This window comes from Mobula hypostoma, chromosome 14 (assembly GCF_963921235.1).
Source record: "Mobula hypostoma chromosome 14, sMobHyp1.1, whole genome shotgun sequence".
Classification (NCBI taxonomy): Eukaryota; Metazoa; Chordata; class Chondrichthyes; order Myliobatiformes; family Myliobatidae; genus Mobula; species Mobula hypostoma.
In genome coordinates this window covers 22,230,093-22,252,642 of record NC_086110.1, presented here as the reverse complement: position 1 = coordinate 22,252,642, position 22,550 = coordinate 22,230,093, and the positions used below count along the sequence as shown (strand labels likewise).

At 41.9% G+C, this 22,550-nt stretch overlaps 1 protein-coding gene across 2 annotated transcripts in view; it reads left to right on the top strand.

The window, feature by feature from the left end:
- carmil2 (capping protein regulator and myosin 1 linker 2) overlaps positions 1-21,690 on the top strand; it is a 172,089-nt gene extending 150,399 nt beyond the window's left edge. The window contains exons 34-39 of one of the 2 annotated variants that reach the window (XM_063067430.1): positions 283-649; positions 4,724-4,840; positions 11,322-11,358; positions 12,335-12,430; positions 14,696-14,965; positions 21,304-21,690. In XM_063067430.1, the coding sequence (XP_062923500.1) occupies positions 283-649; positions 4,724-4,840; positions 11,322-11,358; positions 12,335-12,430; positions 14,696-14,965; positions 21,304-21,308 (892 nt within the window). In that variant the 3' untranslated portion in view covers positions 21,309-21,690. Of the gene's footprint in view, positions 1-282; positions 650-4,723; positions 4,841-11,321; positions 11,359-12,334; positions 12,431-14,695; positions 14,966-20,110; positions 20,188-21,303 lie in introns of those variants that run through there. The other variant, XM_063067431.1, reaches the window with a different exon arrangement.
- The last annotated feature ends 860 nt before the right edge of the window (positions 21,691-22,550 follow it).

Sequence of the window (22,550 nt, the reverse complement as noted above, 5' to 3'; positions counted from 1 at the left end):
TGCAATCAAGTAATTGCAATTCTTGCTATTCTCAATAGGGATGATAATACATTCAAGTGTTTTCCATCATAACCTGGGTTTTTTGTACTATTTATGTTAGAAAATTGGACCATGCATAGCAAACTGAATCTAGATCTGTTAAGAGATCTATTACGAACTATAATTTCAAACACTTAGTGTGAGGAGTCTCATCAGCTGATAAATTGAACCTTGAGAAGGTGTTTATCTCACGGGCCTGTACCGCTGTGATCTGACTTGTTTTTCCTTCAACTCCTTGTACAGGAAACTCCAGCCTGCGAAGCAAGAGGAAACAAGCACCTCAACATCGATCCTTTCAAAAACTAAAAAGAGATGTACCAAATTCAGTGACCTGTTTGTCTTCAAGAAAGGAAAGATCAATAAAATGCAAAAGGCAGGGAGCGATCCAGAGGAAAACCAGCAGAAGGGCAAGAAGATTTCATCCCTGGATTTCCTGAAACTGCACTGTAAATCCGATGAGGCGCCTGGCCAAGCTAAACCACAAGAGGGCAGTGCTGAACCAAACAAGGAAGAGGATTTTCGCAGACGGGAACCGTCATCACGAGGGGTCAAAGCGCACTCACTAATTCTGTTGCCTCATAACAGCAGTAATTTGTCAGTTCATGCTTTGGTATGTGGCAAGATGCAATTAAAACAGAGTTTTCAGATTTTACTGCAAAGCAGACATCATATAGTATGCATGAGAACACATTTTAAACACAAGTGCTGGAAATCTGAAATTTTTTTTCTAAAAATTGTCAAAATCTAACGGAGGGTTTACCTAAGACAGGGTTTCCCTCAGAGTTTAAGAGTCGTGATGTAATGATGCAGCTCTATAAAACTCTGGTTAGGCCACACTTGGAATACTGTGTCCAGTTCTGGTCACCTCACTATAGGAAGGATGTGGAGGCATTGGAAAGGGTACAGAGGAGATTTACCAAGATGCTGCCTGGTTTAGAGGGTATGGATTATGATCAGAGATTAAGGGAGCTAGGGCTTTACTCTTTGGAGAGAAGGAGGATGAGAGGAGACATGATAGAGGTGTACAAGATAATAAGAGGAATAGATAGAGTGGATAGCCAGGGCCTCTTCCCCAGGGCACCACTGCTCAATACAAGAGGACATGGCTTTAAGGTAAGGGGTGGGAAGTTCAAGGGGGATATTAGAGGAAGGTTTTTTACTCAGAGAGTGGTTGGTGCGTGGAATGCACTGCCTGAGTCAGCGGTGGAGGCAGATACACTAGTGAAGTTTAAGAGACTACTAGACACATATATGGAGGAATTTAAGGTGGGGGGTTATATGGGAGGCAGGGTTTGAGAGTCGGCACAACATTGTGGGCCAAAGGGCCTGTACTGTGCTGTACTATTCTATGTTCTCTGTTAAATCCTAATGAAACGGCAGAATATTTCCAGCATTTTCTGATGGTATTTTTTTGAGCAGGGGACAAGCCAATGTTTTGGAAAAATAAGGTAATCAGTCATTGATTTTAATTTCTCTGTATTTTGACCTCAAATACTTACATCCTTTGCTGGTTGATATGCTAGCCAACGTGGCTGAGGCCCAGCCTCTCACGACTGCTCTGTAGTTCAGCACAGGTAAGAAATGCTTCTGAAATTAGCATACTGGTCCCTTGTATAGTGCACGCAATGCGTTCTCTGTGATGAAAGCTCTCGGAGAATCGTGCATGACATAGCATTACGTTTGATATGCAAACACGAGAAAATTTGCAGATGCTGGAAATCCAAGCAACACAGCAGGCCTGGTAGCATCTATGGAAAAGAGTAAACAGTCGACGTTTCGGGCCGAGACCCTTCTTCAGGGCTGGAAAAAAAGGTTGAGATGTCAGAGCAAGAAGGTGTGGGAAGGGGAGGAAGAAGTACAAGGTGGTAGATGATAGGTGAAACTGGGAGAAGGAGAGGATTGAAGTGAAGAGCTGGGAAGCTGATTGGTGAAAGGGGTAAGGGGCTGGAGAAGGGGGAATCTGATAGGAGAGGGTAGAAGACCATGGAAGAAAAGGAAGGGGGTGGAGTACCAGAGGGAGGTGTTTGGTATGTAAGGAGATGAGGTGAGAGAGGGAAGTGGGAATGGTGAAGTTGGGGATGGAGTCAATTACCAGAAGTTGGAGAAATGGATGGTCACACCATCAGGTTGGAGGCTACCCAGACAGGATGCAAGGTGTTGCTCCTCCAACCTCAGTGTGGCCTCATTGCATTACGTTTGAGATGCTTTGCTGATGGTAGTGCAATACAGGGAACCCAACGTGGGCCCCTGCCTTGCCCATGTTCTGTTGTTCTATGACCAGAGTAAACTTGCTCCACAGACAGTGGCTTGCAAGGGCGAGGTCAAAGGCATGGGGCCGAGATCCGCATCCAGGCCGGCGAGGGGTCTGACAGTACCTGCTCTGTGTGTGGTCAGACCGCCCAGGTCACAGATGAGGTGAGAAACTGGTTTAAAGATCAGTTCTGGACAGCGTTGGCAACTAAAGCAGAGTGGTGGAAGAGTATTTTGGTGGACGAGTTAAGAATTAAGACTAGTTTCCTCCGACAAGATGTGATGTCCCCCAGAGTAGATTAGAAATAGCTCCTAAAAAGGCGGCATTCAATGTGTGAGTGTGGATAGCATTAAACTTCATATCTTGCCCCTCCTCGATATTTAAAATCTTACTAAAGGTAAAGGCATGAGAAAGGAAGCTTCTGTAGGCTCAGTCTTGTAGGAAGTGTAAGAGGAAAGCAGAAATGGAATTAAGGAAGAGATGTATTATCAAACAGAGTCAGAGAAGGCAATGATATTTTATAAGTATGCATATTGCAAGAGACCCAAGGAGATAGAAGGATCAATTTGAGATAGTAGATATGGAGAGAGAAGATGTGGTTATGTTTCTTAATGAATACTTTGCAACTGTCCTCACAAAGGAGGGAAAATAATGTACACACTCTTTTCAAGTGTTAGACACATAAAGAAACATGAACTATTGAAGGGTTTAGCGTACTTGAAATTGCCAGACCTGTGTAAGATGTATGGATGACTATTAAAAGAAGCAAAAGAGAGGTACCATGATGGACCAGACCATTTCCCTATTTCAAGTTTTAGGTCTAGCTTTGGGCTCCATGTTGCTTTATTAATGTGTTGTTTCGTAGGAGAGAAGGGCAGCCGGAGTAATTACGTGCTTATAAACTTCTCTGGTTTATTTGGGGATCTTACCTCCATCTTATATCTTACTGAGATTTTAATTAAATCTTATTAGAACTGTCTTGGGTGAAAGTAATGGTCATCCATTACAAAGGTTTGCAAGAACAGTCAGCATGGATTTGTCACAGGAAGGGAATATCTGCTGAGGATTGATTTATTTGAAGAGAAAACTGACAGTGTAGATATAGGTAGTGCACGTGATTACGTCTGTTTTAGATTTATAGCTAGGCCGTTCCTGATGGTTTACACCATGGAAATATTTCAGGAGAAACAGGTGGAAAAATGGCAAATCGGATCTAAATCAAAAAAATTATCAGTGTTTTTGTTGTTAGCAAGTTGCTTGTAGTGTTAATCTGTAAAGCAGAGCGCTGAATCCTTTGATATATATGATATGTTTTTTGTTGTAGGATGATAACTATAGATTGCAGTTAGGTAATTAGTAATAAGAGCAAAAAAAGGTGACTATCCGAAAAGATTTGACCTCTCACTTAACCATCGAAGAGTATTTCCTAACACACTGAGGCAAGGGGCCAGATGCACTTCCCGCCTGCCTGCCCTTGCCCTCAGTTTTATGCCAGCCCCTTCTCCACCTTTCATATTCTGCCTTCTGTCCCCCTTCCCTTCCAGTCCTGATGAAGGGTCTTGGTCCGAAATATTGGTTGTTTTTCGCTCCATAGACACAGCCTGACTTGCTTGGTTCTTCCAGCAATTTTGTCTGTATAACATTGCCTGTCTTCAGTAAAAGGCTGATATTTTTGATAAACTAATATGCAATTAAATTTAAATTTCACATGCTTTTGATTTAAGTTATTATTTTATATAATCAGAGCTATGCAGAAATGGTGGGAAAGCCTTTGATGGCATGATCTATTGACACATCAGAGCAGTCTGGGGCAGGACCATAATCTCCACACCCCATGAGGTGGTCTCCACTTCTGATAGGTTCTGGTTTTCCAGAGGATCATGGAGGCATCTCTGGGAAAACCTTAGGAGTGCACGGCTGCAAAAGGTAAGGCTGTGCGAGGGTTACAGCAGGGTGAAGCTGAAAAGCAGACTGGCTTCCCTGCAATACAACCCAACGCTCTTGAGACGGAAAACTAGGGGTCACAATAACAGCCAAGCATAAAGAAACATTCTCCATGTCATAATTCCCAGAAAGTAACAAATGCAAGTAGATACAGTGGACTATAGAATGTACTCGCTAGGCTGTGGTCACATGAGGACAAGATTACCTTTCGAGTCATGCTGGAAAGTGTCATAAGTATCCTAAGATGGGATCCAGGTCTGGTGGTCAACATTTTAGATAAAGTTCTTGCAACCATGAAGCCTTCACCACTGAGCTAAGAGCATTGGGGGTATAGAAGAGAAAGGATATTCAATATTATTAAACAGATGTTGCATGTTATATTTGCCATTTGCAGTTTACGGCTTACCTGTAATAAACTGGTGAATTACTGTCGGAGATTTGTTTGAACTGATTATGTCATTTAACTCGAACGTTTCTGTCAACACACAGGAATTTAATTCAGATCTCAGTGAAGGAAAGCTGCTGTTCAGATCTGAGGAGCACATACACCAGGCACTAGCTGTAGCCAATCTGAAGACAATCCCCTCCGACCCCCAGATGAATCTGGTAAGAGGAAGCAGCTTTTGAAAACCTGCCAAGAGTGTCTGAGCTGGCTTTGTTCTTTAGGCTCTCTGAGACTTGGCAGGCATCCGAAAGGTGTCCAATCCAGGGTAATAGAATAGTTCAGCTCGTTACAACTAATGAGTTACTTTACATACTGGCCCACTCTGCTGGGACCCCCCCAGCTACCTGAAAGGGTACAGTAGTTAAGTAGCCATTGACTTCACGAGGCTGCAGAAGGGAATAACTGTACTGGGTAATGATTTTTAATGCCTAAAAATAGTCCAAACTTGCCTGTGTTTATGAAGCACCTTTAGGGCACTTGATTTGTGTCATGGTATTGACGCTGTGCATTGCATTTTTCCTGTAAAATTAGTACGAGGAGGAACAGTTTCAAAGGCCCCTTCCTGGATGGACCCGAGCGATTGCATAATACAAAACATGTTAGAAAAGTTGAAATGTTGATGTGCATTTGTGGTTTCTGTTGCCTGCACCTCACCAGCTAACTACAGACTCACATCCACATAGAAAATAGGTGCAGGAGTAGGCCATTCGGCCCTTCGAGCCTGCACCGCCATTTATTATGATCATGGCTGATCATCCAACTCAGAACCCCGCCCCAGCCTTCCCTCCATACCCCCTGACCCCCGTAGCCACAAGGGCCATATCTAACTCCCTCTTAAATATAGCCAATGAACTGGCCTCAACAGTTTCCTGTGGCAGAGAATTCCACAGATTCACCACTCTCTGTGTGAAGAAGTTTTTCCTAATCTCGGTCCTAAAAGGCTTCCCTCTATCCTCAAATGGTGGCCCCTCGTTCTGGACTTCCCCAACATCGGGAACAATCTTCCTGCATCTAGCCTGTCCAATCCCTTTAGGATCTTATACGCTTCAATCAGCTCCCCCCTCAATCTTCTAAATTCCAACGAGTACAAGCCCAGTTCATCCAGTCTTTCTTCATATGAAAGTCCTGCCATCCCAGGAATCAATCTGGTGAACCTTCTTTGTACTCCCTCTATGGCAAGGATGTCTTTCCTCAGATTAGGGGACCAAAACTGCACACAATACTCCAGGTGTGGTCTCACCAAGGCCTTGTACAACTGCAGTAGTACCTCCCTGCTCCTGTACTCGAATCCTCTCGCTATAAATGCCAGCATACCATTCGCCTTTTTCACCGCCTGCTGTACCTGCATGCCCACTTTCAATGACTGGTGTATAATGACACCCAGGTCTCGTTGCACCTCCCCTTTTCCTAATCGGCCACCATTCAGATAATAATCTGTTTTCCTATTTTTGCCACCAAAGTGGATAACTTCACATTTATCCACATTAAATTGCATCTGCCATGAGTTTGCCCACTCACCCAACCTATCCAAGTCACCCTGCATCCTCTTAGCATCCTCCTCACTGCTAACACTGCCACCCAGCTTCGTGTCATCCGCAAACTTGGAGATGCTGCATTTAATTCCCTCATCCAAGTCATTAATATATATTGTAAACAACTGGGGTCCCAGCACTGAGCCTTGCGGTACCCCACTAGTCACCGCCTGCCATTCTGAAAAGGTCCCGTTTATTTCCACTCTTTGCTTCCTGTCTGCTAACCAATTCTCCACCCACACCAATACCTTACCCCCAATACCGTGTGCTTTAAGATTGCACACTAATCTCCTGTGTGGGACCTTGTCAAAAGCCTTTTGAAAATCCAAATATACCACATCCACTGGTTCTCCCCTATCCACTCTACTAGTTACATCCTCAAAAAATTCTATGAGATTCCGTCAGACATGATTTTCCTTTCACAAATCCATGCTGACTTTGTCCGATCATTTCACCGCTTTCCAAATGTGCTGTTATCACATCCTTGATAACTGACTCCAGCAGTTTCCCCACCACCGACGTTAGGCTAACCGGTCTATAATTCCCTGGTTTCTCTCTCCCTCCTTTTTTAAAAAGTGGGGTTACATTAGCCACCCTCCAATCCTCAGGAACTAGCCCAGAATCTAACGAGTTTTGAAAAATTATCACTAATGCATCCACTATTTTTTGGGCTACTTCCTTAAGCACTCTAGGATGCAGACCATCTGGCCCTGGGGATTTATCTGCCTTCAATCCCTTCAATTTACCTAACACCACTTCCCTACTAACATGTATTTCGCTCAGTTCCTCCATCTCACTGGACCCTCTGTCCCTTACTATTTCTGGAAGATTATTTATGTCCTCCTTAGTGAAGACAGAACCAAAGTAATTATTCAATACAAGTTATTATTGGCTAGAGTTATTCTTCCTGAATATCACCTCCCCATGGCCATTTGAACCATTGTCATAAGCAGCTAATAGTCCCCTGTTGATCTAATCAAAGGCCATTTCATGCCCCTTTTGAGTAATTGGATTGATTTGAGCAATATTAACCTTGGTCTGTCCCCCTAATAAGAAAATAGCAGGAGGAAGTCAGAAAGCATCTCAAGCCTGCTCCAGCGTTCAGTATGATGTTCCCCAGGCCTCCTCTCTTCTGTGTCAGCCCATAGACCTCAACACCCAGACTTATCATACATTTATCCACTTAGTCTTTAAAGAACCCCAGTGTTCAATGCTCCATACCTCTTCAGGGTAGAGAATTCCTGGCAGTCACAGTTACAAATCCCTATGTACCTTGGTTGTAAATGACTTCCTTCTTAGCTTGCTTCCCACTAGTGAATACATCAACATACCTTGCCATACCCCCTTGGGATCTTGCATAAAATCTCTCCTTGTTCTTCTAAGAATATAAACACAAAACTCCTGCAGATGCTGGAAATCCTGAGCAGCACATACAAAATGCTGGAGCAACTCTGCAGGTCTGGCAGCATCTATGGAAATAAATAAAGAGTTGACATTTCGGGCCAAGACCCTTCATAGGATTGGAAAGGAAGGGAGAAGATGCCAGAATAAAAAGGTGGGGGGAGGGAAAGGTAAAGGAAAAGGACTGGAGAAGAAGAAATCTGATAGGAGAGGGGAGTGGACCAGGAGAGAAAGGGGAGAAGGAGGTAACCCAGGAAGAGACAATTGACAGGAGAGGAGAAGACATAAGAGGCCAGAGTGGGGAATAGAAGAAGGAAGGAGGGAGGGGAAGGAAATTACTGGAGGTTAAAATCAATGTTCATGCCAGAAGGTTGGAGGCTACCCAGACGGAATTCTGAGGCGTTGTTCCTCCACCCTGAGGGTGGCCTCATAGCTGAAGAAGTTAAGAGTCTAAGACTAAGTTTACCAAGTCTGGAGGGTTTGATTCGTAAGGAGAGGTTGTTTTTCCCTGGGGTATACGAGGCTAAGGTGTGATCTTACAGAGGGGCATAGATAAGGTGAATATCCAGCCTTTATCACAGGGTAGGGGAGTCTGAGAGGAGATAGGTTTAAAGTGAGAGGGAGAAGGTTTAAAACAGGCCCAAGATGGTGCTAAGTGTATGGGATGAGCTGCCACAGGAAGTGGTAGAGGGGGGTGCAATTACATTTAAAAGGCTTTTGGGTAGTTGCGTAGATAAGGAGGATTTAGACTAAACACGGACAAATGAGACTAACTGAGAATGGGCATCTTGGTTGACCTGGACAGGCTGGGCTGAAGTGGCTGTCTCTGTGCTGTATAGCAATGAACGGTACTCTGTTCAATGGTAATAATAGTTCCCCATGTCCGAACTTCAACCCGCTTGCAATAAAGGCAATGTGTCACTTACCTTTCTAACCACTTGCTGCACTTCCTGCTAACTTTCTGTGATTCATTCACAAGAACATCTAAGTCTCTCTATACTTCACTCATCCGCAATCTTTCATCGTTAAGAGAAGAGTCTACCGTTAGATTCTTCTTATCTAAGTACACACTCGTATTCCCACATTAGGCTCCATTTGCCATGTTTTCCTTGCCCATTCAATTAGTCCATGTCCTAAACTTGGGTACCGTATATTCTCCTCCAAGTCATGTTTATAAACCATAAGTGATAATTTTTCAAAACTCGTTAGATTCTGGACTAGTTCCTGAGGATTGGAGGGTGGCTAATCTAACCCCACTTTTTAAAAAAGGAGGGAGAGAGAAACCAGGGAATTATAGACTGGTTAGCCTAACGTCGGTGGTGGGGAAACTGCTGGAGTCAGTTATCAAGGATGTGATAACAGCACATTTGGAAAGCGGTGAAATGATCGGACAAAGTCAGCATGGATTTGTGAAAGGAAAAACATGTCTGACGAATCTCATAGAATTTTTTGAGGATGTAACTAGTAGAGTGGATAGGGGAGAACCAGTGGATGCGGTATATTTGGATTTTCAAAAGGCTTTTGACAAGGTCCCACACAGGAGATTAGTGTGCAATCTTAAAGCACACGGTATTGGGGGTAAGGTATTGGTGTGGGTGGAGAATTGGTTAGCAGACAGGAAGCAAAGAGTGGGAATAAACGGGACCTTTTCAGAATGGCAGGCGGTGACTAGTGGGGTACCGCAAGGCTCAGTGCTGGGACCCCAGTTGTTTACAATATATATTAATGACTTGGATGAGGGAATTAAATGCAGCATCTCCAAGTTTGCGGATGACACGAAGCTGGGTGGCAGTGTTAGCAGTGAGGAGGATGCTAAGAGGATGCAGGGTGACTTGGATAGGTTGGGTGAGTGGGCAAACTCATGGCAGATGCAATTTAATGTGGATAAATGTGAAGTTATCCACTTTGGTGGCAAAAATAGGAAAACAGATTATTATCTGAATGGTGGCCGATTAGGAAAAGGGGAGGTGCAACGAGACCTGGGTGTCATTATACACCAGTCATTGAAAGTGGGCATGCAGGTACAGCAAGCGGTGAAAAAGGCGAATGGTATGTTGGCATTTATAGCGAGAGGATTCGAGTACAGGAGCAGGGAGGTACTACTGCAGTTGTACAAGGCCTTGGTGAGACCGCACCTGGAGTATTGTGTGCAGTTTTGGTCCCCTAATCTGAGGAAAGACATCTTTGCCATAGAGGGAGTACAAAGAAGGTTCACCAGATTGATTCCTGGGATGGCAGGTCTTTCATATGAAGAAAGACTGGATGAACTGGGCTTGTACTCGTTGGAATTTAGAAGATTGAGGGGGGATCTGATTGAAACGTATAAGATCCTAAAGGGATTGGACAGGCTAGATGCAGGAAGATTGTTCCCGATGTTGGGGAGGTCCAGAACGAGGGGTCACAGTTTGAGGATAGAGGGGCAGCCTTTTAGGACCGAGATTAGGAAAAACTTCTTCACACAGAGAGTGGTGAATCTGTGGAATTCTCTGCCACAGGAAACAGTTGAGGCCAGTTCATTGGCTATATTTAAGAGGGAGTTAGATATGGCCCTTGTGGCTACGGGGGTCAGCGGGTATGGAGGGAAGGCTGGGGCGGGGTTCTGAGTTGGATGATCAGCCATGATCATAATAAATGGCGGTGCAGGCTCGAAGGGCCGAATGGCCTACTCCTGCACCTATTTTCTATGTTTCTATAACTAATTGAGGGGCAACGACTGATTCTTGGGGCACTTCACTTGTTACATCCTTCCAGGCTGGAAAAGACCCATTTATCACAAATGCCAGTCTTCTATCAAGAACCAATCTTCACACAAATCCTCTCAGTACCATGAGCCTCCTGGCAACTTGTCTGCTTTTTGACCCCTTAACTTTGCTTTTCATTATCCTGTCCCTCATGATAGCAATTACTAAATTCACCATAACGTTTGAAATTATCCTATTAGATAGTTTTGAAGTGTTTACAGTGTCCTCCACAGCAAAGAAAATGTTAAGGTATCAATTTAATTTGCCTGTCCTCTTTTCCTGTTATTGATTCCCCATTCTTGATCTCTAATGGTTCCACACTTACCCTAACTACCATCTTCCTTGTATGTATTAATGGAAGCCCTTGCTGTTAGTTTTGATGTCACATTGCCTCCTTATAACGATTCAGTTTCTTGTAAAATTCTCTATCCTCTGATCTCTCACAGATCCTTGCCATTTTATATGCTCTGCTTTATGTTTTAATTTTTCCACAATAATTCACTGATTATACAATCTAGGATGTCTTCTTATCCTCATGTAAGGACATTTTAAGTGCTTGTAAGCCTGAAGTTGACACTACCTTTGCTTTGTTCATCTACAAAAGTGGTAATATTGCTTTTGACACTACTAATACAGGAGAGGTTGAAACCTGTAGGAATTGAAATTGAGACTTCTCAGGTGAATTGCAAAAATGTGCAATTCATCTGATTCACCAAATCTAGTTCCAGAATTATGTAAACAGGAGCCAAGGAGAAAATAGTTAATTTTGGCATGGATGTTGCAGGATGCAGAAAAAGCTGGAAAGTAATATTTAAAAACATGACATAAGAATGAGACTAAAGTCAATTATCCATTTGAAACTTGCAGAAAATGTTTAGGACTTGAGGTGAATGGAATTTCTGTATGAACAGCAGGCACTTGCATGCCATGTGGTAATTTATTCTTCCATTTCTTCCCCATCTCTATAGAGTATAAAATCGGAGTTAGAATTAACCAATTTTAAAGGTAAGACAGAGAACTCTTTCACATGTTTAATATCTCTCTGAAACAGCAATCTGTCCCTGCAAGCTTCAAAGCAGCCTCCATCACTCTGGTGCCCAGAAGAGCCACAGTAACCGTCCTAAGCAATTTCCGCCCTGTGGCAATGACTTCAACAATCATGAAATACTTTGAGCAGCTGGTAATGGATAATTTAAATCCCAGCTACATTGGACCCTTCCAGTTCACCTACTGCTCAAACCAGTCCACTGATAATAGCACAGCCTCAGCCCTCCAATCCTTCCTGACACACCTAGAAAAAAAAACCTCATTCGCCAGGATGTTGTTCAATTTCAGCTCAGCGTTTACATCCCCACATATTTTAGCAAATAAAAAACTGTTGCTTGATCTGTAAAAGCCTTTTTTCACAGAGTCGGCAGCTTTATTAATTTGAACATATAACAAGAGCCCAGACGTGAATTACATTCAATCCCTTCCTTTCGTACTTTAGCGTCTTGGACCAAAGATGTGCAGTTGAGATGTAGCTCCTTGAGATTGCATGGAGCCTCATTGAAAACAAGGACAGAGATATCACAATGGAAATAGACATCTACACACATTGAGGGCTGACGGCCAAATGCAGAACTGTTGGCTGCTGGTCATCTTTAGTTTCGTCTTCACAGCTCATTAAATTGTGATCCCTGTGTAACAAATCAAGCATAATCCACATGAACTTTACATTCGGTACCCTTTGGCATGACGATGACTCTCTCCGTCTTCGTAACATTATCAGACCTCTCCAGCCCCTGAACTCCGGAAACACTTCACCAAACCCCCTGCTTCTCTACTCCTTTAGTCTACAAGCATCAGAACTAATATGCCTATGTGACTCAGTGTCAAATTTTTGCTTAAGGCTTATGAAGCACCCTGAAACAATTTGTGAGCCGCTCTATTACTAATGCAAGTTATAACTTTAATACAGTTAGTTGTGTTTGATTTGAAGGAATAGCCGGAGAAAACAAACCACAGCCTCCACCTCAGTCTCTTAAACGTGTTGTGCAAGCCAATATAGCCAAGGCCTCTGCGAGTCAAAAAGCAGGTAAAAATATTTTTCTTCTCCCTTATGAAATATCTAAGATGAAAGTAAGTCTATTTTTCTATTACCCCTTCAGCACATTTATTTCTTACTGGGTCATCATTCCATGGTATTGGCCATTACATACCACACTCAAAATCAACCTTCACATATGTACTTACAATAAGCTTCAGGATTCTGCTGGTTAATGGGGCTTTCATGACCAAATTCAACCATTAAGTTGATTAAATGATAGGAACTACATCAGATCTTGTAGCAAATTATTCTAGTGAATGTTTTGAGGAGACAGTAAGGTCCAGTTCAAAGATAAGTTTGACTTTTCATCCATGTGTAATAGCAAATTGCAGATAGGAGTGGGAATCATGGCTGTCTTTCTGATTTTAGTAGCTTAAAGGCATTAGTATCAACTTTAGTACCTTGACTGCTTTATATTTGGCAATTCAGTACAATCTGTGTGGTGCATACTGAGGAGAAGCTGTAAATAAACACAGGCAGTCTGTTGCAAGTAGTTTACATTGCCACTTATTGTTCTGGCCTCAAGAGGGCGCAGTTAATTTGTATGCATATCACCTCCTGTATGTAAGTTGCTTTTTTATATCATTTCCTGCACGGCTAACTTGGGTTTAATTTAAAGTGCACGGTGAAAAGGCATCCATCTCCATCTTCTCTTTATTTGCCCTTGAAACAGCAATATCTGTGAGTCTTAATCTTCAGTTAATATCAGTAAACATTTAGTAGATATATTTTGAAAATGTATTTTGCTTATTGCTTATTGTTATTAAGGTATCATAGAAATAGATATGGGGTATTTCATGTGTGTATTTCATTGGTTAACACTAATTGTGAGAATAATAGGTGTATTAGTATATTCAGATGATTCTGTATTGAATTTAATACGTAATTTACTTAATTTTCTGCAGTTTCACAAGTAAGATCTCATTAAAACCCTGAAGAAAGCTTCATCTTGGGCGATTTTTGAGAAGGTGCTTAACTCGCTGCACAGCTTTGTACATACACACTGCTAGGGCAGTAGACTCATCTTACACCAAAATAGAAGCCACACTGAGTTGCTTTTCCTTTCCTACCATAACCCCCAACAATAATTCCAGACACAAATCTTCCAGATAATGATACTATATTTTCCTCCTATTCGAATCAAATTGAAACATCCTAATAAATGTCAGGAAAATAACAGTTTAATGCTGCAAGGAGCTCTTTAAGATCACATTAATACAGGGGTTCCCAATCTTTTTTATATCATGGACCATTAAACAAGGGGTCCGTGACACAAGAGTGGGGACCCCTGCATTATTATGTCTAACACAATGAGCATAAGTTCAAGTATAAAGAAATGTTCTCCTTTCATATTTTCCAATAGCCAGATTCCTTCAATTCTGCTAACCATTCTAGTGAATCTTCAAAGACTAAATAATATGACATTCCTAAGTGTACACAGTACATCAACTATGGTCTAAGTTCAGCAGAAATTCCTGCTTTAAAGTTCTATTCACCTAGAAATAAATGCTAGGATTTGCTTTATTTTATAGCTTTTTAAACTTCTTTGGTACTCTGTTTACTTGTAGTCTTGGAATCCTTAACCTGTTTATCCCATTAGGGCTTTTTTTTCATACAGCATGTAACGTCCTTATTCTCTTTATTAAAATATTATACTCCATTCCTATCTGTGTTGAAAACAGCCACGGACCCGCAGGAAGGTTAGAAACAATTCAGGCTCTATGTACTTGTAGAGATCTTATTCCATCTTGGCACAGCTGCTTGAGCTGCTGACTGTTTCCAACCGTTGTTTTGTTTCTACTTTCCTGCGTCTGTAGCATTTGCTGTTGGACAAATAACCACTTTTGATATTTGCATGTTAGAGTGCATAATGTGGAAGTCCTAAATGACTAGGATCAACTGTACTTTTAAGTTTACTTTTCCTCTAATCCCTCATGTTCACAAGCATGCTTACATGAGCATCTTTCAATAAGGCAAAATAAAAATCAGCCAGTCACGCTCCCAGATTCTGTGTAGAATTTCTTCAGTGTCCCTTAAAGTGAGCACCATTACTGTCTAGGTTCATGCATCAGCAGTGACACTTCAGTGAGACGCCGTAAATCATGAACAGTCCCACAGGAGAGGGAAGGGAAGACAGTAAATTGAAAATATAAATGATTCTTAATAATGTATTGCAGAATTGATGAAAGAAATTAAACCAGAATCAAGATATCTGAATAATGTTTAAGAAAGTATTTTCATTTATCTTTTCAGACAAAGAAGGGAATTTTGAAGGACAACTATCCTCAGAAGCCAAGAATGCAGAATTTGGTGGTGAAGAAGAAACTAAAAAACAAGAAATTACATCAGGAAGGAACCAGAAAATTCTGCTCCCTCCTCCTCGAACAAAACTCCTGAAAAAACGTAATACAGAACAGAATGTAAATCCTGTTCCACTTCCCAGAAAACTCATTGTATCACAAAGCAGTTTAACTCTCGATGAAGCTCGCAGCCTTGAAACGTGTGTAACATCAAAATCTGGAGGTACAGCTGACCATCAAAACTTTATAGTTCCATATCACCAATAACACTGAAGAGTAACGATTTATCGTCAGTCAATATTTTCATGATGTGACCTTCTGATTTTTTTTAAACCATACCTAAATCCAAGATTCGCCAATTATCATAAATAACTTCCATATCTATCCCTAACTGTACCTAACTTTACACACTCTAATCATTTATGCATGTAAGGGGGCTTGAGAGGGTAGTTGTTGAGATAATTTCACGAGTGGAAAGTCAGAAACAATGGGACATAGCTAAAAATATAAGGGACTAGTCATTTAAAACTGAAGTTCATAGAAATTTATTTGCTCAAAGGGTGATAATCTCTGGAATTTTCTGTCCTAGAAGGTAGAGGGGACCAGATCATTAGATACATTTAAGGTGGATACAGAAAATATTTGAAAGCTTAAGGAATTGAGAATTATGGAGGGCTGGTTTAGAAGAGCCAGCAGAGATCAACGATCTCATTGGTCATTTGAGGGGCTGAGGGGCTGAGTGGCCTACTTCTGCTCTGTTCAATCAAACCACCTCTCCAATTTCTGAGTTCCTTAGATACAAGGGTCAGTTATTCAATTTACCTTTTGATGTGCAGCTGAGAGTACACTGTATTCCTTCCAACGTTAACATATCCTTCCATAGGCTATATTTGTGGTGTTAGGTAAATTGAAGGGATTGAAGGCAGATAAATCCCCAGGGCCAGATGGTCTGCATCCTAGAGTGCTTAAAGAAGTAGCCCAAGAAATAGTGGATGCATTAGTGATAATTTTTCAAAACTCGTTAGATTCTGGACTAGTTCCTGAGGATTGGAGGGTGGCTAATCTAACCCCACTTTTTAAAAAAGGAGGGAGAGAGAAACCAGGGAATTATAGACTGGTTAGCCTAACGTCGGTGGTGGGGAAACTGCTGGAGTCAGTTATCAAGGATGTGATAACAGCACATTTGGAAAGCGGTGAAATGATCGGACAAAGTCAGCATGGATTTGTGAAAGGAAAATCATGTCTGACGAATCTCATAGAATTTTTTGAGGATGTAACTAGTAGAGTGGATAGGGGAGAACCAGTGGATGTGGTATATTTGGATTTTCAAAAGGCTTTTGACAAGGTCCCACACAGGAGATTAGTGTGCAAACTTAAAGCACACGGTATTGGGGGTAAGGTATTGGTGTGGGTGGAGAATTGGTTAGCAGACAGGAAGCAAAGAGTGGGAATAAACGGGACCTTTTCAGAATGGCAGGCGGTGACTAGTGGGGTACCGTAAGGCTCAGTTCTGGGAACCCAGTTGTTTACAATATATATTAATGACTTGGATGAGGGAATTAAATGCAGCATCTCCAAGTTTGCGGATGACACGAAGCTGGGTAGCAGTGTTAGCAGTGAGGAGGATGCTAAGAGGATGCAGGGTGACTTGGATAGGTTGGGTGAGTGGGCAAATTCATGGCAGATGCAATTTAATGTGGATAAATGTGAAGTTATCCACTTTGGTGGCAAAAATAGGAAAACAGATTATTATCTGAATGGTGGCCGATTAGGAAAAGGGGAGGTGCAACGAGACCTGGGTGTCATTATACACCAGTCATTGAAAGTGGGCATGCAGGTACAGCAGGCAGTGAAAAAGGCGAATGGTATGCTGGCATTTATAGCGAGAGGATTCGAGTACAGGAGCAGGGAGGTACTACTGCAGTTGTACAAGGCCTTGGTGAGACCACACCTGGAGTATTGTGTGCAGTTTTGGTCCCCTAATCTGAGGAAAGACATCTTTGCCATAGAGGGAGTACAAAGAAGGTTCACCAGATTGATTCCTGGGATGGCAGGACTTTCATATGAAGAAAGACTGGATGAATTGGGCTTGTACTCATTGGAATTTAGAAGATTGAGGGGGGATCTGATTGAAACGTATAAGATCCTAAAGGGATTGGACAGGCTAGATGCAGGAAGATTGTTCCCAATGTTGGGGAAGTCCAGAACGAGGGGTCACAGTTTGAGGTTAGAGGGGAAGCCTTTTAGGACCGAGATTAGGAAAAACTTCTTCACACAGAGAGTGGTGAATCTGTGGAATTCTCTGCCACAGGAAACTGTTGACGCCAGTTCATTGGCTATATTTAAGAGGGAGTTAGATATGGCCTTTGTGGCTACGGGGATCAGGGGGTATGGAGGGAAGGCTGGGGCAGGGTTCTGAGTTGGATGATCAGCCATGATCATAATAAATGGCGGTGCAGGCTCGAAGGGCTGAATGGCCTACTCCTGCACCTATTTTCTATGTTTCTATGTTTCTATTCCCCCATACTGTCACACTACTCCAGAATTTTTCCAAACAGAAACCACTTGCACATGGTACTCTAATATCAGCATTACATTAGTCCTATTTTCCTAACATTTTAATAAAGTGTTCATGAACCTAACTGCCACTGGTTCTTTTAGAGCTTGTGGGCTTTCATAGCTGAGAATGTGCTCTGTTTTCTTTGTTTGCCCAAACAATAAGCTCACTTTTGTCTACACTGAATTCCAATTTGTCACACTTTTGGCAATTTGCTCAATCTATTAGGACTCCTTTGTAACTTGATGCTTTCATCTACACTACCTACAATGCAGACCAGGTTTGTACAATTGGAAATCCCAAATGACTTATGAATACTGTGAGGAGTTCCAGCCCCTCCATCATGAGTCCCATCTTTCCAACTTGAGTACTTTCCAATTATCCGTACTGTTTCCTGTTCAGTCAGCTTCCAATCCAGGTTAATAATTAGCCTTCAAATTTTTCGAGGGGTGATTGATAAGTTCGTGGCCTAAGGTAGAAGGAGTCAATTTTAGAAAACCTAGCACATTTATTTTTCAACATAGTCTCCTCCTACATTTACACACTTAGTCCAGTGGTCGTGGAGCATACGGATCTTGGACCTCCAGAAAGTGTCCACAGCAGGGGTGATTGATAAGTTTGTGGTGTAAGGTAGAAGGAGATGAGTTATACAGCTCTCGTTACATGCACATGCAGTTCAACTCTTTGATTATGCAAAAAGTCTGAAGTTAGTAACTCATCTCCTTCTACCTTAGGCCACAAACTTATCAATCACACCAGATGAGTTAATAATCAAACTTTCTGCATAATCACTCAAAGGTATTGATGTGGATAGAGAATTGGTTAGCAGGCAGGAAGCAAAGAGTGGGAATAAACAGGACCTTTTCAGAATGGCAGGCAGTGACTAGTGGGGTACCGCAAGGCTCAGTGCTGGGACCCCAGTTGTTTACAATATATATTAATGACTTGGATGAGGGAATTAAATGCAGCATCTCCAAGTTTGCGGATGACACGAAGCTGGGCGGCAGTGTTAGCTGTGAGGAGGATGCTAAGAGGATGCAGGGTGACTTGGATAGGTTGGGTGAGTGGGCAAATTCATGGCAGATGCAATTTAATGTGGATAAATGTGAAGTTATCCACTTTGGTGGCAAAAATAAGAAAACAGATTATTATCTGAATGGTGGCCGATTAGGAAAAGGGGAGGTGCAACGAGACCTGGGTGTCATTATACACCAGTCATTGAAAGTGGGCATGCAGGTACAGCAGGCAGTGAAAAAGGCGAATGGTATGCTGGCATTTATAGCGAGAGGATTCGAGTACAGGAGCAGGGAGGTACTACTGCAGTTGTACAAGGCCTTGGTGAGACCACACCTGGAGTATTGTGTGCAGTTTTGGTCCCCTAATCTGAGGAAAGACATCCTTGCCATAGAGGGAGTACAAAGAAGGTTCACCAGATTGATTCCTGGGATGGCAGGACTTTCATATGAAGAAAGACTGGATGAACTGGGCTTGTACTCGTTGGAATTTAGAAGATTGAGGGGGGATCTGATTGAAACGTATAAAATCCTAAAGGGATTGGACAGGCTAGATGCAGGAAAATTGTTCCCGATGTTGGGGAAATCCAGAACGAGAGGTCACAGTTTGAGGATAAAGGGGAAGCCTTTTAGGACTGAGAGGAAAAACTTCTTCACACAGAGAGTGGTGAATCTGTGGAATTCTCTGCCACAGGACACAGTTGAGGCCAGTTCATTTTGGCTATATTTAAGAGGGAGTTAGATATGCCCCTTGTGGCTACGGGGATCAGCGGGTATGGAGGGAAGGCTGGTGCAGGGTTCTGAGTTGGATGATCAGCCGTGATCATAATAAATGGCGGTGCAGGCTCGAAGGGCCGAATGGCCTACTCCTGCACCTATTTTCTATGTTTCTATGTTTCTACCTTAGGCCACGACCTTATCAATCACTCCTGCTGTGGACACTTTCTGGAGGTCCAAGATTTGTATGCTCCACGACCGCTAGACTAAGTGTGTAAATGTAGGAGGGGACTCTGTTGAAAAATAAATGTGCTAGGTTTTCTAAAAATGACTCCTCCTACCTTAGGCCATGAACTTATCAATCACCCCTCATATGAGCTTCAATTTGTTTCAATTCTTGATGTGAGATCTAATCAAATGAATTCTTTAAATGCATATTAGTGACAGTCCATAAAAATTCCCATTTTGTATCCCTTCAAAATAACCCCTCAGATTCATCACACACTGTCTCCCCTTCACAAAATCGAAGTTATCACTCCTCATCCCTCCTCTATCAGACTTGGACAAACTTGGTTTGTTTTCTCTGGAGCAGCAGAGGCTGAGGAGAGAGCTGATAGGGGTTTATAAAGTTACGAGAGGCAGAGATAAGAGAGGACAGGGAGTATGTTTCCCAGGGTTGAAATGTCTAATACCAGGAGGCACGTGTTGAGATCGGGTAAGTTCAAAGGGGTTGTGAGGGCTCAGTTTTTTTTTAATTCGAGAGAGTCGTGGATGCTGGGAATGCACTGTCTGGTACGGTGGTAGAGGCCAATGCATTAGGGGCTTTTAAGAGATGTTTGCATAGGAGCATAAATATGAGGAAGATGGAGGGATATGGACATTGTGTAGGTAGGAGGGATTAGCTTCTGGGTTTTTTAAAATTCATTTTTTTGCTGGTTCAGCACAACATTGTGGGCCATAGGGCCTGTTCCTGTGCAGTACTGTTCTATGTCCCTCTTTGTTCTAAACAGTTCATTAGCAGCTGATAAGATGCTGGTGAAAAGTCTATTTCGTTATTAACCTGTGGCCTTTGGTTTCCCAGATAAAAATGAAAGCCATTCTGCAGAACAGTTATCTCAGAGATCAACAGATGAGGAGGAAATAAGCCAACATTTTTAGAGGAAAACCTCTATGATCACTGTTGATGGACTAAAATCGGCGTGTACATTTATCAGTAAAACACTGAAATTAAAATGGGCTGCACCATGGAGAACCCAGTCCAGTTTACCTACTCAAAACATCTGTTAAAAAGAATTTGAGTAGAAAATTTTCATTTGACAGCTGTACAATTTTTATACAATTTGTACGAAATGTGGATTTAAAATACACAATTCACATTTCCAGATATGCTTAACTGAAGCATAGGATCATCTTCAGCTCAAAGTGTCAAGATGATGATTTATCTTAACCTCTTGAGGTCCCCAACATCACAAAAGCCAGCATGTGTTATCAAACAGCTGCAGACATTGCCAGAACCCATTCAATATCGTTACTGTAGAATCTGTGTTCGAGAACCAGCTATTCAATTACAGTTCCCACCACCATTGTATAGTTTGCCTGGATTAAATGCTACTCGGGTAACTAGTGCCAATAGCTTTCTCTTAAACAAAATGACAGGTATCAATAATCTAGTCCTGCGAGGATCACTCTCCAGCAACGGTTCCAGAAATGGCCTAAGGTGCTGCTGTCTGGAGTTAAAGGAGGAACTATACAAGTAGGAATGCATGCACAGTGGGGTTGATCAAGTGGCAGGCAGACAATAAAATTCTGACCACCTCCCCGTAACCATTATGCAAAGGAAAAGTGTTAACAGGAAAAAAAGTAACTATTATGTAGAGATCTACAATCTATGATGCACAAATTATGGATGCAATAGAACACTCCTCTTGTGCTCCAATGATACACAAGAAATTTGACACCATTCCAGTATAAAGCTTTGTCATCAGTATCCTATCCTCCAGTGCCTCCCCATGGCTGTAGGGCATATCGGCCACAAGTGCTGTAGGAACCTCAATGTTTATCCAGCAGTTTTTATAATCTACAAGGACCATTGCAGCAGGCACACAGAAACACCATTATGATTTGGAACTGGACTGCAGTTCCTAGGAGTAGGCAATAAATGTTGGTTCATACAGCACCACCCACATTCAGACCCCAAATGAAGGGAAAAACAAATGACATCATTTCCAGTTGCAGCTTGTTTACATTTCATCTTGTCTGTTTTCAATCCCACAGAATGAATGCAGGAACAGATGATTAGAGGAACTACTGTTTCATCATGACACTCAGGTTGTAGCTTACTGACTTGTTTTAAGAGTACCATAGTACAACCTAATATAAAGCAATCCAAGAAGAGGAAGAAGTATTCCGACATGCAGGAATGTGTATGCCCATTTTTTTTCTTAAATGCAAGGAGGAAGATTAAATGGACTGTGAAATGGCTTGTGGCTCACTTGTTAAATTTTGTTTGATTATGTGCCTTTAACCTACCTTGTGACATTTTGATATTCTGAAAATGTTATGTAAATTCGTTTTTTAAGTTACTTATGTGAAATCACACATTGATAATATTCCAGACATCTAAAGATATTGTTTATATGTTGAATAAATAAAACAATGAAAATCAGGATGACGTGTTGAAACATACAACATTCTTATTGGGTTTGACAGGATGGAGGCAGGGATGACATTTTCCCTGTCTGTGGTATCTACACATGGAATACTTCTTCCGAAATACCTGATCAGCCAGTTGGGCTAGAAACAGTGTGGAATTTCTTCGCCCAGAAAGTACAGAATCCTTGAAATTCTAAGGTTATAATTTTCAGAAGGATTTGTGGATTTTAAAAGAATTGAGGAATATGGGATTAATGATTGACACAAGGAGCTGAATGGCCTATTCCTAATCTATTTCTTGAGTTCTAAAAAGACATGTATGAAATGTACACTATTAATCATTAAGACACATGCATTTCTTGCAATGGAAAAATGGGATCAGATTTTCTGCTCTAAAAGGCGGTGCTAAATGGCACTGATGATTTTCGTCACATGGATTTCTCCCTATTGGAGAGCTACTTGAGGTACATACAAAAAGAACATGGTACATTGCTAGATTAGAAACCCAATAACTTTCAAATGCCCCTGGACTACAATCACATTGCTATTTTCATCAGGACAGGAGATGATTCATCTAAATCTAAAGCCTTTAAGTCACAGTCCTCCGTCAACCCACTTCTACTTACTTATGCAGATCCACTAAAAGAAATGCCTGATTACACACTTTATTTCACTTTGGTCTCGAAGCACAGAAGCTGTTCTTTCCATCTGAACGTCTTTTCCTCCTTGACTCCAGCGATTCCACAATGTTTCCAATACCTCTTAGTCACAGTGGCATAGGCAGACAAGGTGTGGAGGTCCTGAAGAGAGATTTTAGGGAGCTAGGTAGAAAGCTGAAAAACAGGACCTCCAGGGTAGTAATCTCTGGA